The sequence below is a fragment of the Mustelus asterias genome, chromosome 4 (genome assembly GCF_964213995.1).
Source record: "Mustelus asterias chromosome 4, sMusAst1.hap1.1, whole genome shotgun sequence".
NCBI lineage: Eukaryota > Metazoa > Chordata > Chondrichthyes > Carcharhiniformes > Triakidae > Mustelus > Mustelus asterias.
In genome coordinates, this window is record NC_135804.1 from 144,094,702 (window position 1) to 144,113,454 (window position 18,753).

Consider the following 18,753-nt stretch of genomic DNA (forward strand, 5'->3'; position numbering starts at 1 on the left):
CTCAACATTGAGTTCAACAACTTTAGACTGTGAGCTTTCTCCTCTGTCTTGACCTTTTTGTTACATCCCAAACATCCTCAAAGCAAAAATCTCCCCTCCCCCACTGGGACATCTGTCACTTGTTCTTAAGTTTTGCTTTCACCTGGCACTGACCTTAATACTCCCATTAACACATTCTGACATCTTTGTTGCAATCTGTCTGAGCTCCCATCAATCCCTGACCTTCCAGTTGCTCCACCTTCTCTTGTAGAGTATAAAACCCAATACTTTACTCCCTCTCTTTAGTGCTAATGAAGAGTCATGCGAAACATTAACTCTGTTTCGCTCCCTGCAGAGTTTTTCTATTTAGGTTCCAGATCTCAGCATCCTCACTATTTTGCTTTTATTATCATGAACATAAACAGCTGACACTTATCAGTAATCGCTTGACAAACCAGCTAGGACCAGCTAGCAATCACACACCCAGTTTTGGAAACAACAACCTCTGCGACCAGCAATTTGCATCTTTTTTTTTCAAAAAAGGCACCTAAAAACCTCATCAATAAAAGGAGGAAAGAAAGGAGACGAAGTTTAGGGAGAAATTTCCAGAACTTGGGACCAGTACGGCTGAAAGCACGAGTGCAAATGGTGAGGCGAGGAATGTGGGCGATGGGAAAGAGGCTGGACTTGGAGCCATGCAGTGATTTCAGAAGGTTACAGAGCGAGAGAAGGTAGCAGTATTAGGAAGAGGTGAACCCTAGAAGGCAAACAAACATGGGGATGATTATTTTTAATTGAAGGCATAAGTAGACCTTAGTGTTGGGGGAACATTCCTGCTCCCCTTGCTCCGCAGAAAGACCTTTTAAATAAAAAAGATCAAAACCTTATATTTATTTAAACTTAGGTGTAGCAGCTTTCAATTTGATTTGATTTGATTTATTATTGTCACATGTATTGGGATACAGTGAAAAGTATTGTTTCTTGTGAGCTATACAGACAAAGCATACCGTTGATACAGTACATAGGGGAGAAAGAAAGGAGATGGTGCAGAATGTAGTGTTACAGTCATAGCTAGGGTGTAGAGAAAGATCAGCTTCATATATGGTAAGTCCATTCAAAAGGCTGATGGCCACAGGGAAGAAGCTGTTCTTGAGACAGTTGGTACGTGGCCTCAGACTTTTGTACCTTTTTTCTGACAGAAGAAGGTGGAAGAAAGTATGTCCAGGGTGCGTGGGGTCCTTGATTATGCTGGCTGCTTTTCCGAGGCAGTGGGAAGTGTAGACAGAGTTAATGGGTTGGAGGCTGGCTGGTCCTGCTTAAAAATCCAGAGCAGTGCAGGCCCCAAGCCTTACCTGCTTGTCATAATTGGAATTTTGAGTGGTGGTGGGGGTGTGGGCAAGGCAGAAAACAGATGCTATGGCTCTTATTTGCATACTCACCAGGCCTAATGCCTGCTTCAGGCGACCACCAAGAATGCCTGATACATGGTCTGATCTAAATTCAGTTTGGGACTTGATGTTCCCAGAAACTGGACTTCATTTTCCCATTTCACTGCCTTCATGTCTCCTTCTCCCTCTCATCTTCTTTCACACAGGCCAGAAAACTTGTCTCTTCCAGCAAACATTTATCCTCAACCTGTGCCCCTATATTTTGGCATCTATTTTCCCTTTATGCCTGTTTAGAAACATTTTCAGTGTTAGAGATGCCACATAAATATGCAAGTTTATTAACAAGTCTTGAATGAATATACCAGCTTACCCGTGTGAGAATGTGGTGAATAAATGATTGATTGAGTGTTGAAAATTAGCACACAAGCTCACTAATTGACAACACTCATTTCCTACTTATACATTCGGACAAACAGACAGAAACGATTCACTCCCTCTGCACAGAGAGAAATACCGTACCTATTTCACCATCAAATCCAGGTGGACCGTGATCACCTCGCTTCCCAGGAATGCTTGAAAGGGTGCTGATTCCTGGAGGACCCAGTTTCCCTGGAGGACCCACTGATCCGCCACGACCTAATGGAGCAGCAAGCAGTTATTGAATCAGAGTCGTAGAGATACACAGCATGGAAACAGGCCCTTCAGTCCAACTCATCCATGCCGACCCGATTTCCTAAACTGGACTCGTGCCATTTGCCTACGTTTGGCCCTTATCCCTCTAAACCTTTCCCATCCATGTACCTATCCAAATGTCTTTTAAATGTTGTAATTGTACCCGCCTCTACCGCCTCCTCTGGCAGCTCATTCCATATAAACACCACCCTCTGTGTGAAAAAGTTGCCCCTCAGGTCCCTTTTAAAATCGTTTCCCTCTTACCTTAAACCTATGCCCTCTAGTTTTGGGCTCCCCTACCCTGGGGAATAGACCATGGCTCTTCACCTTATCTATGTACCTCATGATTTTGTAAACCTCTATAAGGTCACCCCTCATCCTCCTATGCTTCAGGGAAAGAAATCCCAGGCTATAATTCAACCCTTCCAGTCCCGGTAACATCCCCGTAAATCTTTTTTGTACCTTTTCCAGTTTAATAACATCTTTCCAACAGCAGGACGACCAGCTTTGTACTCAGTGCTCCGAATGTGGCCTTATCAATGTCTTGTAGAGTTGTAACATAACGCCACAACTCCTGTACTCAGTGCTCTGACTGATGAAGGCAAGTGTGCCAAACACCTAATTAAACAGTTAGTTTGGGTAGGCTGACAACTATACACAATGGCCCTAATTCTTTTCAACATTCTTCTTAAACAACTCAAAATAATGGAAGTCTTTTTGAGAGATAGGAAGGGTAAGACCATAAGACCATAAGACATAGGAGCAGAATTAAGCCACTTGGCCCATCGAGTCTGCTCCGCTATTCAATCATGGCTGATATTTTTCTCATCCCCATTCTCCTGCCTTTTCCCCATAACCCTTGATCCCCTTATTAATCAAGAACCTATCTATCTCATATTCAATGACCTGGCCTCCACAGCCTTCTGCGGCAATAGTGATAGTGTCTCCTCAGATTAGGTTCTCTCCTTAGCATCATGGACACTTTTCCTTTATTGGCTGGACACCGGCAGGATTCTCTGGTCCCGCTGCAGTGAGTGGAGATTTGGCTGAGCACCAAATTCTCCGTCCTCGCTTGCAGAGGCGTCAGGGTGTGAATGGCTGCAAAATTCTGGCCCTTGTTTCTCCATCCGTCAATTTTTTTTTTTAAGGGTCCCAAGTTTTCCTGTTGGGGTAACCTGGGTGGGCTGGGAAAATGAGCACAGTATTGCTGAGTCTCTGTCCCAAACTTAAATAGCTGCAGGAAATACCAATGATGACAGGCTGTGCAGTAGTTGTGTTTGCACCCTCATCCAATCTGAGCAATGTAAAAGGAGGTAGAATGGGTAAGATGACATTGGAGTTCTGGCTAACCTTACCTCCTAGGGCCCCCAACATACCACATATCAGTAAGCAAGTGGAGTACAGTAGATTTGGAATGGGAGCATAGTTGAGTGTTCCGGGGAAGAATCATTGGTGTTTAACGTGATGCACGGGATAGGCATGTCTCTTAATTCTTGTTCTCGATAACAAACTGCAAACCTGTGAAATACTTTTGGACAAGATTAATATCGCTCGGCAGATAGGAAATTAATGATAATTATTAAATGGTGTAAAATCAGCTGCCAATCCGATCATATCAGCTTCCTGCCAATGGGCTAGATTAACATGATTCCCCTCATTACTCAGTTCCCACACTCCACTTTTCCATTCCTACATTAGAGGCGTTTCTTAACCTGGCACTTCCCCAAAGATTAGGAAATTCTAATCACTTACATAGCACAAATTATTACATCATCCACCTGTATCATCAGGTTATCAATTCAATTTCAATAGCTCAATGGCCAGTATGAATCGAAACTTGAATATCGGCACCCATGACGTAGTTCAGATGAATGTGCAGCAGGATTGATACTCACTCAGTGAGTAACTCTATGCATTTGAACCTTTGGATTATGGGATTGTAAATTATGGTGAGAGTTTAAAGCTTGAGGAATGGAAGACAGGCATGAAACCAATGATCATTTTCTCTTCTTACACCTCAAATCCCCGGATCACATCAGAGCATGGATACGGAGCACCTTCAATAACGTGTCCAAATACTTCTGGGGATCAGGGATCAAACCTGGGGACATCTAGGTTGGTATTGAAACCACATGGTACCATCAAGGTCTTGAAGGAGCTCCTTAATGCAGACTTAGATAATAGCTGGATAGACATTGACTCAACTTGTGGCAGAAGCCCAGATATTACAGCATCGAGTTTTATTGGGTTGAATCTTAAGCTCCAAAAGAGTGGTTTGGCTTTGGGTGAGATGATTGAACACCATCCCCCACAATTCCCCCACACCCACTGTTAATTGTATCAATTGAGGTTAAGGCCATACAGGTGAAGGGCATTGACTGGATGGTTACTTGAGCACATAAGAAGAGAGACTTTCCCTGGCTATGTTCCTGCCCAGGTATCCCTGGAGAGGAGGTACGCGGTGTCCACTAAAATGCTTGTGGCCTTCCATGACCAATGGACACCCCAGGGGCAGGAATGCCCTAGGATGATTTAATTAGATAAGTTTCCTTTAAAGTTTTGTCCTTTGTTGCTGTGCCCTTTTAAGGGGCTGTCACCTCTATTGATTTATTAATTTGTTTATTTCTTTTAGTATATTGTTTATTTAAAAGAGTATAAAGAGATAACCGCTGACATAGGAGTATGGTGAAGCCAGGAGGTATACGCCTGTAATAGAAACATAGAAGATAGGAGCAGGAGGAGGCCATTCGGCCCTTCGAGCCTGCTCCACCATTCATTACAATCACGGCTGATCATCCAACTCAGTAGCCTAATCCTGCTTTCTCCCCAAAACCTTTGATTCCATTCACCCCAAGTGCTCTATCCAGCCGCCTCTTGAATACATTCAATGTTTTGGCATCAACTACTTCCTGTGGTAATGAATTCCACAGGCTCACCACTCTTTGGGTGAAGAAATGTCTTCTCATCTCCGTCCTAAATGGTCTACCCTGAATCCTCAGACTGTGACTCCTGGTTCTGGACTCCCCCACCATTGGGAATAACCTCCCTGCATCTATCTTATCTAGTCCTGTTAGAATTTTATAAGTCTCTATGAGATCCCCCCTCATTCATTTGAACTCCAGTGAAAACAATCCTAACCTAGTCAATCTCTCCTCATACATCAGTCCCGCCATCCCCGGAATCAGCCTGGTTAACCTTCACTGCACTCCCTCAAGAGCAAGAACATCCTTCCTCGGAAAAGGAGACCAAAAGTGCACACAATACTCTAGGTGTGGCCTCACCAAGGCCCTGTATAATTGCAACAACACATCCCTGCTCCTGTACTCGAAACCTCTCACAATGAAGGCCAACATGCCATTTGCCTTCTTTACCGCCTGCTGCACCTACATGCTTGCCTTAAGTGACTGGCGCACAAAGACACCCAGATCCAGCTGCACACTCCCCTCTCCCGATTTTTATTAAAACTGTTACTGTGTTTACCCCAGTCCAACGCCGGCATCTCCACATCAGCATTTATTGCCCATCCATAGTCGTCTGATGGCAGTTGAGAGTCAACCACATTGCTGTGGCTCTGGTGTCACATGTAGGCCAGACCAGGTAAGGATGGCAGCTTTCCTTCCCTAAAGGACATTAGTGAACCAGATGGGATTTTCCGACAATGGTTTCATGAGTCATCAGTAGATTCTTAATTCCAGATATTTTTTATTGAATTCAAATTCCGCCATCTGCCATGGCGGGATTCGAACCCGGGTCCCCAGAACATTAGCTGAGTTTCTGGTTTAGTAGTCTAATGATAATACCACTAAGTCATCACCTCCCCCTTGACTCCTGCTTCTAGTTTCCATGTTTCTATCATGCTTTACTATAATAGAGTAAAACACAGGCAGTAAAGAGGCTGGCATGCAAATTCCTTATGGCAACAAATGCATCCCGACAGTCAGGAGGCAAATTACCATGTTTGCCTCCGAATAGATTCATAACAGCAAATCCTGTAATAATGATAGTGAATAATTACAGTTGATGGTCTCAATTACCTGGATCTCCTCGAAGTCCTTTTGGTCCAGGATATCCTGGTTCCCCTCTCCCAGTGCCTGGCGAACCGGGTTCACCCTTTAGCCCAGGATATCCGGGTCGGCCTGGCGATGCTGCCAAGCCAATACCTAAACAGTTAGAATGTCAGGAATTAAGTATGAATCATTCCGTTTTTGAGACAATGGCTGGAAATTACCGCAACATCGATCCGTTTGTGTTCCCACAGATTTGCCAGATGGGTGGTGTAAATGCACAGATGGGCGGCACAGTAGCACAGTGGGTTAGCACTGCTGCTTCACAGCTCCAGGGACCTGGGTTCGATTCCCGGCTTGGGTCACTGTCTGTGTGGAGTTTGCACATTCTCCTCGTGTCTGCATGGGTTTCCTCCGGGTGCTCCGGTTTCCTCCCACAGTCCAAAGATGTGCGGGTTGGGTTGATTGGCCATGCTAAAGTTGCCCCTTAATGTCCTGGGATGCGTAGATTAGAGGGATTAGCGGGTAAATATGTAGGGATATGGGGGTAGGGCCTGGGTGGGATTGTGGTCGGTGCAGACTAGATGGGCCGAATCTGTACTGTAGGGTTTCTATGGTTTCTATGCAGTCCTTGTGGAAATTGTCAGCCGATAACTTTGACTTAAAGCGGAAAGTATTTCCTTTGTTGTTGACTTAATTTATATTTCCATTCTTCTTAACCCCAGAGTATAAGGCACACTAGACTGGATTTGCAGCAGTGATGATGGTGAAACTGTCAGCATTTCATTGGTATTTACTCCACTGAAAATTATATAATCCACACATGCACACTTAAACATGTAAATCCAAAAGCTGCTGCTGCCAGTGGTTTCTACACTATTCCAGAGGATTCCCTGTTGAGGTTCCCCTAGAATGCCACCCGTTAGAAATCACTGGTCTCCAGATCTTAGAATCATAGAATAGAATCACAGAATCCCTACAGTGCAGAAGGAGGCCATTCAGCACACCGAGCCTGCACCCACCACAATCCCATCCAGGGCCTATCCCCGTAACCCCACATATTTACCCTGCTAATCTCCCTGACACTAAGGGGCAATTTAGCATGGCCAATCAACCCCAACTCCCACACCTTTGGACTGTGGGAGGAAACTGGAGCACCCGGAGGAAACCCACGCAGACAGGGGGAGAATGTGCAAACTCCACACAGACAGTGACCTGAGGCCGGAATTGAACCTTGGTCCCTGGCACTGTGAGGCTGCGGTGCTAACCACTGTGCCAGCGTGCCGCCCCTTGATGGCCCATCTTGATGGGCAACGTTCATCAACATCAGTGGTGAATGCCGTTGCTTTGTGGCTGACTGTGTAACCCAGTCCATTAAATATATGCTGAACAAGCACTGTACAACTGCTTAAATATTTTACATTACACTCAACGCAGACTGTTATTTTGCAATGTGCAACCGATTCTCTTGTTCAGTAACCAAGCACAGGCTATGAATTTAACACTAGCCCCTTATGGAAATCAGTGCATGGACAATTAAAATTGGCCATGAGAATGATCCACTGATGTCTTCTTCCTTGCTCACAGTCCAAACATTACAGGAATGAGGAAGTCAATTTTTTTTTTCTTTTTACTTTCCTTATGGGATCAGGAAAAGCAGGAAATTTCCTCTGGCTTCAACAAGAAAGGTTAGACCAGTGCTGACCCACTGGCCAACTGCCCCTTGCCCACCAGTTTCAACAGTCAGGTAGGTGGTTTAGGAGGGAGGATCCTGTCAGCCCACAGAGAAACCAAAGTAAAATGATACTTGCTAAGCTCGCTGGGTTCTCTGGACCTGCTCTGGGTCACTGTCATGTTGTACCAGCGGGGGAATCACCGTGAGAGTCTCGGACAGCTGGGTCCCAGTGATCACAGTCAGGGTCCAACCTGCATGTTTGGAGCTGGATCCTTTGACAAACATCTAACTCACTCAAAACTGTGGAACCACAGCAAAGGGTATTTAACTGTCCACCCAGTTTCTGCTGGACCAGAAGGTTTATAATTGGTCCCTGTAAAAGGGGATTCTAAGTTAGCTAAGAGGATAACATAGGTTTAGTTTCAGTAACACATGGGGAGGGAAGAGTTAAAATGATTATTACTCAACATTGGATAGCAACGGTTTTTAATCATGTGTGAATGCATTTAATTGAAGTGAAATTATATATTATGACTATGTGAAGTATTTTTATTCAACCGAGAAAACATCTTGTAAATAATATATATTAACTAAAATTTAATATGTCTGTGCCACTCAGTAAAAATGCTAATACTACAAATATTCCAAGCGTTTCGTTAAAAAATGCAGAATTTGAATGTTCAGGATCTGCTTAATACTAACATAATGTTTCAATATAAGAACAAACAATGCAACATTGAATTTGGAATATAATGGAGTTGACAAGCATGAGATAACGTTGGATCAAAGGGCCCTGGATTTGATATTATCAAGATGCTTTGGTATTTATGGCACAAATAATACAAGAAAGGAATGGCATCTTCAGATTGTGCCAAATAGGTGGGAATCAGATATTGGGATGGACCAATAGCAATGTCACTATATCGGGTGGCGTATTGCAATTGACTAAGACATTTGACATGATGAAGACTGACAATTTAATATGCAATGAAATCGAATTAAGCTAAAGACTAAGATAAGAAAAAAAAGTATAATTGTATTTAACTTTTGGCAGAAGATTGAGATCTTTGGAAGGCTTAGTGGTATTCTGTGCTGCTTGGCAATCTGAGGATCTCCCTTCGGCCGTTGTTTTATAGTCTTGTCTATCTATGTAAGCTTTGTGTGTTTTTAATAAATTTTGGTATGCTTTTAAACTGAAGGATTTTGCCTTTGCGCGATTTAATTTTCAAAGTACTTAGTTTTTCTAAGGAATAAGATCGGACATCAGAGTTCATAGGAACATCACGAAGGAGTAACTGATCCGGCTAAAGGGATCAGGTAACACCTCAATCCCAGAGAGAAAAAAACCAAGCTCTTTGCGTTAAGTACCTGGTGTTCCCGAGGGCCCTTTGGGTCCAGGTAACCCATTCAAACCATCCAGTCCTGGAGCGCCTGGGAGTCCTGGTGGAACAAAAATGACCATTATTCTTGGTACATGCAACTAAATGAACAATGGAATCTACAATAAACATTGACAGATAATAGTGGGCAAGGGGAGCTTTGACAGAAGTGAATTCAAATTAAGTAATATCATTAAGAAAGTACAGAGATACCCAAGGTCCTTAAGGTAATATTGGTTGAAGAAATTTGGAGCCATCAACTCTTCAGAGTGCATGACAGGGTATGGGGGAGGCAGTGGCACAGTGGTATTGTCACTGGACTAGTAATCAAGAGTAAGATCTGGAGACCCGGGTTCAAGTCCCACCAAGGCCAATGGTGAAATTTGAATTCAATAAAAATCTGGAATTAAAAGTCTAATCATGAGCATGAAACCATTGTTGATTGTTGTTAGAAACTCATCTGGTTCACTAATGTCCCTTAGAAAAGAAAATCTACCATCCTTATCTGGTCTGGCTTACACATGACCCGAGACCCACAGCGATGTGGTTGATTCTCAAATGTCTTCTGAGATGGAGGGTAGTTAAGGACGGGCAATAAATGCTGGCCCAGCCAGTGATTCCCACAGAACGAATTTTAAAAAAAAATCTGCATTGATGATCAAAATAGTAACTGCAATGGCCAGTCTGTGCCACTGAAACAGCATCTGGGTGATAGACCAAGGTAGATGGGATAAATTGTCCTTTCACACTACTATATCTTTGGATTCATGTGCATCTAAGCATAATGCCGCAATAGCAATAGTCAGCACCTTTCTGTCCTCTTTGAGGAAATTGAGAGCGAGGTCCTGGAGGTCCTGGACGTCCCGGCAATCCCCTGTAACCTGGAGTCCCAGAAGGCCCCGGCAGCCCGGGAGCACCTGAGTACAGAAGAGAGAAGCAAAAGAAATGGATTGTAGCAAAACAAGCTTTTAAAACATTCCTATCATTGAGGCTTGTGATGAAGCAGAGAAACATTGCACCGCAGGAAAGCCCCTGACCGCACTGATCAATGTACACTCTGAAGCAGTCAACACTGCAGGCCCAGCATTAGAACAGTATCGCAGTGAGTATGTCAAATGCATATAGTTGCCCGGGACATCTGAGCAACTGGTTGCCAGCCCGATTCCTTCCAAACCTCTGCACAAAACAGACATCTCTTCTCCAGAAATATTTGATGGTGGAGAGGTTTCGTAGAAGTTCTACAAAAGGTGGCGAAAGTCAGGGGAATAGGACGAGACTCATTTGAAGAGACAATGCTGCCACAGTCTTATTGGGCTGAAAGGCCTGTTCTGTGCCATTCTTCCCCGCTTGCACGACACATTACAGATTCTCACCTGGGCCACCTGGTCGGCCTCCATCCCCTGGCAATCCTTTGACTCCGCTGGGCCCAGGGCTGCCAGAGAAACCGGGATCACCACGCAAACCATCTCTGCCTCTTTCACCTGAAATTAGAGAAATTCGCAGCATGGTAAAATATCTCTCCTATATAAAAATACCTTCCAAATGATTGAAAAGAACAATGCAATTCTATTAAATTAGGGTCAAGGTGATCTCCTGGTCTGGTTTTGGTCCAACTGAAGGGCCAGGATGGAATTTCCCAGATTTCTGCCCTTTACAACAAATCTGGTCTTCCCTCTCTCCTCGAGGACTATATGGCTCAGGGTGGGTAGGAAGCGTCTTTATCATGGATGAGGCATCACAACTTCATGAGGCAGATTATCATGTGAGGTTATCCACTTTGGAAGGAATAATAGTAAAATGGACTATTAGTTAAACGGTGAAAAATTACAACATGCTACTGTGCAGAGGGACCTGGGGGTCCTTGTGCATGAATCACAAAAACTCAGTTTGCAGGTGCAGCAGGTAATCAAGAAGGCAAATGGAATGTTGGCCTTTATCGCGAGAGGGATGGAGTATAAAAGCAGGGAGGTCATGCTGCAACTGTACAGGGTACTGGTAAGGCCGCACCTAGAGTACTGTGTACAATTTTGGTCCCCTTATTTAAGAAAGGATATATTGGCTTTGGAGGGGGCACAGAGAAGGTTCACCAGGTTGATTCCGGAGATGAGGGGGTTAGCTTATGAGGAGAGATTGAGTAGACTGGGCCTGTACTCATTGGAGTTTAGAAGGTTGAGGGGAGATCTTATAGAGACATATAAGATAATGAAGGGGCTAGACAGGGTAGAAGCAGCGAGGTTATTTCCACTTACAATGGAAACAAGAACTAGGGGGCATAGCCTCAAAATACAGGGGAGTCAATTTAGAACAGAGTTGAGGAGGAACTTCTTCTCCCAGAGGGTAGTGAATCTTTGGAATTCTCTGCCCAATGAAGCAGTAGAGGCTACCTCGTTAAATGTGTTTAAGTCACAGATAGGTAGATTTTTAACCATTAAGGGAATTAAGGGTTATCGGGAGCGGGCGGGTAAGTGGAACTGAACCCACTATCAGATCAGCCATGATCTTATTGAATGGCGGAGCAGGCTTGAGGGGCTAGATGGCCTACTCCTGCTCCTATTTCTTATGTTCTTATGTTACCATGGCCGATTCCTGTCCAACAATTTCTGAAGGTTTGTATGAATGGTTGTGAAGAATTTTAACATCCTTCTGGCCTCATTGCCTGCCCTGTTGTACAAGTCCACCCTGCTTTAAAGCAACTGAGGCGGTATATTTCAGATCTCTTTTCTTCCTACCTCTCTTTTCCTTTCCTCTTTGGTGCCGGCCGTGCCTCAGTTGCCACAGTTGAGTCACAAGGTCCAAATCCCACTCCAGGGATAACACACCACTGCAGTACTGAGGGAGAGCTGAACTGCCAGTGGTGCCACATTTCAGACGGGACATTGGCTAATCAAGGCCCCGTCGGCCTGCTCAAGTGGATGCAAAAGCTCCCATGGGACTATTTTGAAGAAATGCAGGGGAGTTCTGACTGACTGATTGATTTATGATTGCCACATTTATTGGGATACAGTGAAAAGTATAGTTTCGCCCTGTTGCCCTGGACAATATCTATCCTTCAACTACGAAGACAGGTTCTCTGGTCATTATCACATTGTTGCACGTGGGAGTTGGCTGTGACCATTCTGGTTGCCAGCCTTCCTGCCACCAACAATTTCCACAGGTCTCCAGTGGTGTTCTCCTGCAGCCTGGATTTCCACTCCAGCCAGCCAGTCCGTTACTGATTCCAACAAACCGATCAGCTTCTTATCTGTGAAAGGACAGACTTGCCATGGAGGGAGTGCAGTGAAGGTTCACCAGGCCAATTCCTGGGATGGCAGGATTGTCACATGAGGTCAGATTTGGACAACTGAGCCTATACTCACTGGAATTTAGAAGAATGAGAGAAGGTCTCGTTGCAAAATATAATAAATAGATAATAAAATTCTGACAGTACTGGACAGAGTAGATGCAGGGATGTTGTTTCCTCTGGCTGGAGGGTCGAGAACAAGGAGTCACGGTGTCAGGATACCGGGTAGCCCATTTTGGACCGAGATGAGGAGAAATTTCTTCACTCAGTGGGTGGTAAACCTGTAGAATTCTCCACCACAGAATGCTGTGGAGGCCAAATCACTAAATATATTTAAGAAGGAAATAGATAGATTTCTAGACACTGAAGGTGTTAAGGGTCATGGGGAGAGTGTGGGAGTATAGCGTTGAGACAGAGCAACAGCCATGATCATGTTGAATGGCGGAGCAGGCTCAAAGGGCCAAATGGCCTACTCCTGCTCCTATTTTCGATGTTTTTGAGCCTCCAAAATAGTGGACGAAGCTGGTGGAAGATATAAGATATTCTGCATGACATAAAAAGAACAGAACGCTCAGAGGGATGACTCGATTGATCTCACCTGGGTATCCTGATTGGCCACGTTCTCCTTTTATTCCTGTGTCACCTGGCATTCTTAGTGGGTCACTGCGCTCACCTGTGTGGTCAAGAGAGAGTTCAGTGTAATGTGCACAAGTTAATGATACAACAATTAACCCTGACATTTTTATGAAGGGATTTCACCATGGACGTGCATGCTGGGATGGCACAGTCTCCATTACAACCTTTCATTTTGTCGCACTCTTCAACTTAAAAAAGCAAGATAAATGCCAGCCAATCTCAGCACAGCTCGTACAGGTGTGAGACAGCGGTGCTGAAGTGGGACTTGACCTCATGGACAAGTCTTTTGGCAAATCGGGGAGTGTTTGTAAGCCAGGATATTTCCTACCGAGTAGAGAATCTCAAGCTGAGCAACCAACTGCCATACACAGTGGTTAGCACTGCTGCCTCACAATGCCTGGGACCCCAGGTTCGATTCCCGGCTTGGGTCACTGTCTGTGCGGAGTCTGCAGGTTCTCTCCGTGTCTGCGTGGGTTTCCTCCGGGTTCTCTGTTTTCCTCCCACTGGCCATACTAAATTCTCCCTCAGTGTACCCGAACAGGTGCTGGAGTGTGACGACTAGGGGATTTTCACAGTAACTTCATTGTAGTGTTAATGTAAGCCTACTTGTGACACTAATAATAAATAAACAAACAAACAAACATATCGCAGTAACACAAATATGATGCCCCATCGGAAACTGAGAAACATAATGGTCCAAAATGATAATGAGTCCACGATGTCCCATTATTAATATGGAAATCAGTCAACCAATTCAGAGGATTAAGGTTTGCAATGCATCAGTGCTGCTACATTCAAGCCCTCGCTTTCTGCAATGAGTTCAATCCCAGTTTATTATGCAAATCAAGTAAATCCAAGTTGCAATCCTGTAAGTTCCTCATTCTCAAATGTCTGTGCCACTCCCTTTTAAAATTATCTAAGAAATAAGCTTCCACCAGCTTTCAAATGGAGCTTTCCAAATCCTGACGACTCTTCAGTGAAAAGGTGGTCCTCATCTTCCATAGCCTTTTGTGCCTCCTCCCCTGCTTGTAGTTACTCCCACCAGGAGATCTGCGAGCATGATATGTCACAATATTCCTCAACTAGGACTTGCCACGGCTAACTATGGAATTATACTGCATGGGGTTCTGACTCTTCACATGTGATTCACCATTTGCTTTCTTAATCATCATGACAATGCCCTAGATTTGTCACATACCTTGCTGGTCTCCGCCTTCTCAGCCATCGCCCTGCTAACTTGTTAGGATTTTCTACATCACCTGCAGTTCCCAATCATCATGCACTTGGAGGGGGTGATGTTCCCAGAAAAGACCAGTCGAAGCTGATGGGCCCCTTGCTCAGTTCTTCATGGTTGCTGAGTTGAGATCCTGGGGTATGACATTTGTGTGCACAACCACTTACTTGGAGTCATAAGTGAGAGTTGGAGATTTGTGGGGACACTGGGTTCCCCTACCTACACCATTGTTGATCGACAGAGAGTCACTACTCCACTAACATCACCCAAACCCCCGTACCCACTCGATTAAAACTCTCATCATCTTGGAAATAGCTATTTGGTCGCCTCTAATCCTTTTCTGTTCCAGGAAGACCTACCTAAACATTTCCAAACTCTCCTCATAACTGAAGTCTCTCAGTCTTGGTGACCTTCTCCTTAAGGCCGTCCTGAATTGCGGTGCCCAGAAATGTCCACAGTGCTTCAGCTGAGGCTGAACAAGTGATTTATAAAATTCCAACATGGCCTACTTGCTTTTAAATTCTACTCCTCCCTTTATAAACCCAAAATAACCTAGCTATATTTTTTAACCACCTTGCTCAGTAACATTCACAGCAGTCTAGTGCATTGACGTCTGGGGGATGCTGCCAAATGAGCGTAAAAACAGGAGAGAATCAGACCCATTTTTCTCAGAAAGGTTTCAGACACAAACCTTTGGCACTTATTGCAAAAAAAGAGGCAAAGTGTGAATCACGCCAGTAGACGGAGTGGATGGAGTCTATTTATGATGGAATGCCGGCTGCTCACACTAGAGGGTGCTATCACGCGTGCACACACCTCTCTGTTCTGTGCAACAGAACACAGCTGTCAGTCATCACCTCCCCCTCGCCCCGATATTGCCCCGATAACCTCTCCCCAAGTATCGCCCCGGCCAAGCTCTCCCCCCCCCCCCACCCCTTGAATTTCCCCGATTCCCTCCCCACCCCAGGCCAATCATCTCCCCCATCCCCACCCTCGGCTGATCCCCTCCTCCCACCCCCTCGGGCCGGTAAGATCACCCCCTAGGTCTCCACTGATGTTACTCCAGCTCTTTCAAAATCCATGGAGACAAAGGTTTGCTCCTGTGGTGTTAGCCTGTGATCCCTGTGAGTGCTAAGTCACAGGTTTGATTCCACAATCCACTGGCTTCCCTACTCTTAAAGTTGGTGGAACTTAAAGATACTCACTCAGGCTAGTATCACAAAATCACAGATCACACAGAAACCCTACAGTGCAGAAGGAGGCCATTCGGCCCATCGAGTCTGCACCGACCACAATCCCACCCAGGCCCTACCCCCACATATTTACCCGCTAATCTACGCATCTCAGGACTCTCAGGGGCAATGTTTAACCTGGCCAATCAACCTAACCCGCACATCTTTGGACTGTGGGAGGAAACTGGAGCACCCGGAGGAAACCCACGCAGACACGAGGAGAATGTGTAAACTCCACACAGACAGTTACCCAACCCAGGAATCGAACCCGGGACCCTCATTATTCTGTAAATTGAGCTTGTCTCTGTGTGCCCTGTCCGCGAGCACATCTCCCACTCCACCCGACGAAGGGGCAGCGCCCCGAAAGCCAGTGGCATCCGCCACCAAACAAACCTGTTGGACCCCAACCTGGTGCCGCTAAGACGTCCCACTGTGTCCATCCCTGCAAAGGCAGAGGTTTAAAAAAAAGCCAAGTAGTAGAGAAAGTGCATGGCCAACTTAAACCAAAAAAAAAGAGGGATTTCAAATATATAACACAAGTTCCAAAACAAAAAAGGTAGAATCTGTACAGATTAAAAATATTTACAGGTTTGTACACACATTTATATATAATATATACTCTTGACAGCTCAATCAGCACTGTCTGACAGTCTGGGGCCTGTTTTGTACAGTTCATTCTCTCTCAGCAGCTGGAGGTTTTGGGCTCTCAGCCGCTCCATCTCCCTCTCCAGCTCCTTCAGCTTGTCCTCGGCCACCTCCCCGCTCCTGGGGAGCGGCAGGCGTAGAATGTATCTTAAATCCAGTTGTGAGCAAAGCAAAAGCAAATTTGTAAGTCGCTATAACGATTTGAGGAGAGATTCTGGTGATAAAACCAATGCTTAATATATGGGAGTATGAGTGCGTTAGGAGCAATGTTTCCCCGAGGCTATACTGATGTGTGGCGTCAGAGAAACTCACCACACAGACAGCAAACAATCAATGTTCCCTTTCAGATATGTGCAGGAGTAGCCTCAAGGCAATCTTAAAGGGACCAGGTGATGCAACAAACAAGCCAGACGTGGCAAGGAGAAACAGGAGTTCACATTGGTAAGCAGGATTGGCCAACTTCTTACCTTTTGGACCAATGAGACCCCTTTCTCCCTCGTACCCAGGGGGACCTGGCAGACCGTCATTACCCTGTTAAATATAAAGCATTTGAAAGGTAAATTTTTGTAACGTGTTTCAGATGAATATATAGCATCTGTGGCCTACTTTTACATCCACTGTCACATCCTAACATCCTAAACCACTACCCAACCTGTGGAAACCTTACTCCAAATACAGTATGTTTATCAGTGATCTAATTTATAATGATTACCACGAACAGTCGATCTAATAGTCTGCACAATAATGTAGAATACTACAGCATCATTGTCTGATGGCATGATGCCATGGGGCACAAGCTCCATTATCCTTAGGGCGGGACGGTGGCATAGCTGTTAGCACTGCTGCCTCACAATGCCAGGGACACGGGTTCAATTCCGTCCTTGGGTGACTGTGCGTGTGGAGTTTGCACATTCTCCCCCTGTCTGCGTAGGTTTCCTCCGGGTGTTCCGGTTTCCTCCCACACTCCAAAGATGTGCAAGTCAGGTGGATTGACCACGGTAAATTGCCCTTTAGTGTCCCAAGATGTGCAGGTTAGATGGATTAGCCATGGTAAATGTGTGGGGTTACAGGGATAGGGTGAGGGAGAGGGCATGGGTAAGATACTCTGGCAGAGAGTTGGTGCAGACTCGATGGGCCAAATGGCCTCTTCTGCATGGTAAGGATTCTATGAGAATGGTACTCTTTTGAAAATGGTCCCAGGACACCTTTGGGAAATGTAAGATGTCCTATAGGAGTGATAAAGTGCCCTCTGGGATTGTTAAAAGTAGACATGAATGTGCAAATAAAGTGCATAAGCACATTGGAACTGTCAAGAGAACTGTCAGGACAGCTGTCAGGAGGATTGCAAAGAGAACTGTCAAGAGTAATGTTGACAGAACTGTTAGGATAGCTGTCAAGAGAATTGCCAAGAGGCATGTTGAGAAAATTGTTGAGAGATCTGTCAAGAGGACTGTCAAGGTATCTGTTGAAAGAACTGTCAGGAAACCTCTCAAGATAGCTGTCAAGATGGCCACCATGCTGTCAACTGGTTTAAATCTCCTGTCCTTTCAATTAAAAGAAACAGTGCTCCCTATTTCGCTCTGTCCCTTGACATAAGCCTGGAGGTTATCATTACAGGATTAGTGCTGCATGATTGATTTCACAACCTTCCATTATCAAAATATTTGTCAGTACATGGTTTGAATGACAGCTCCAAGTAGTTATAAACTCATTGAAGTGGGACTATGAATACACTTGTTTGTTTTCACAAGGGATTAAAGTGAATGTAATGCCTGGGTCTTTATCAATTAGTTTTTTTAAACAAATAATGATGCCATCAATAGGCACTTAAGATACATGATGAATTGCATGGTAGATGTAAGGACAAAGGGTGGTGGATGGGGGCATGAGCTGGCACTAAGTTGGCAAATGTGGGGCTGTAAAAGACCATGGGGATGGGTGGAGTGGCATAAGTTGGCACTGCGAGCATGAGGGTCCATGAGAGGGGGGGTTAGGGGAATATAGGTTGGTATGGAGGGTATGCGAGTCTATGGGGTTGGGTGAGGGCATGAGATGCCATGGATTGGTATGGATAAGGGATGGAGAGTGTGTGAGGATGGGAAGAGGGTGTGCGGTGTGAGGGCTGCTTTTTGTTTGTTAATTTTCACAGTCTCGACAATGTTCCCTTTTGCACAACCCATCTCTACACCAGGCAGGCCTCCGATCTCTTTCCGGGGTTACCCACCATAGTTCCCATTTTTACCACCTCTCCACGCTCCCGCACCCCCCCGCCCCCAGCCCCCGCACCAAAAGTCTGACCTTCAGGGGCACTTTTCCCTGGGTCAATTACGTGGCGTTGGGTATTGTCCTGATTTTGCTCTCCTCACCCAGGAATGAAAATTCAGCCTAAAGCTTTTATCTATTAGCATCGATTAGTCTATTCAGTGTTCTTGTGCACAAGTGAACCAAAATAATTTGATGAAACCTCCTCAAAGGTCTACAAATGGGAACAAAGAATGGAAAGTCGCAATGACAATGACGCCAATCGGGATGGGGTGGGTGTAGTTGTCCTGTTATGTGAACAGGTCCAGTTCCTGGTATGATGTTTCAAACTTGTACAAAAGACCACAAACACTCGCTTTGTGCTGAA

General features: G+C 45.1%; 1 protein-coding gene across 6 annotated transcripts in view; it reads right to left on the reverse strand.

Moving 5' to 3' along the window:
• The window catches only part of col4a6 (collagen, type IV, alpha 6), a 389,276-nt gene that overhangs the window by 25,405 nt on the left and 345,118 nt on the right, over positions 1-18,753 (reverse strand). For all 6 annotated transcript variants that reach the window (XM_078211871.1, XM_078211872.1, XM_078211874.1 and 3 more), the window contains 7 exons: positions 16,592-16,655; positions 12,976-13,050; positions 10,471-10,578; positions 9,907-10,014; positions 9,087-9,158; positions 6,074-6,199; positions 1,887-2,003 (listed from right to left, as the gene is read on the reverse strand). In XM_078211871.1, coding sequence (XP_078067997.1) covers positions 1,887-2,003; positions 6,074-6,199; positions 9,087-9,158; positions 9,907-10,014; positions 10,471-10,578; positions 12,976-13,050; positions 16,592-16,655 — 670 coding nt within the window. The remainder of the gene's footprint in view (positions 1-1,886; positions 2,004-6,073; positions 6,200-9,086; positions 9,159-9,906; positions 10,015-10,470; positions 10,579-12,975; positions 13,051-16,591; positions 16,656-18,753) is intronic.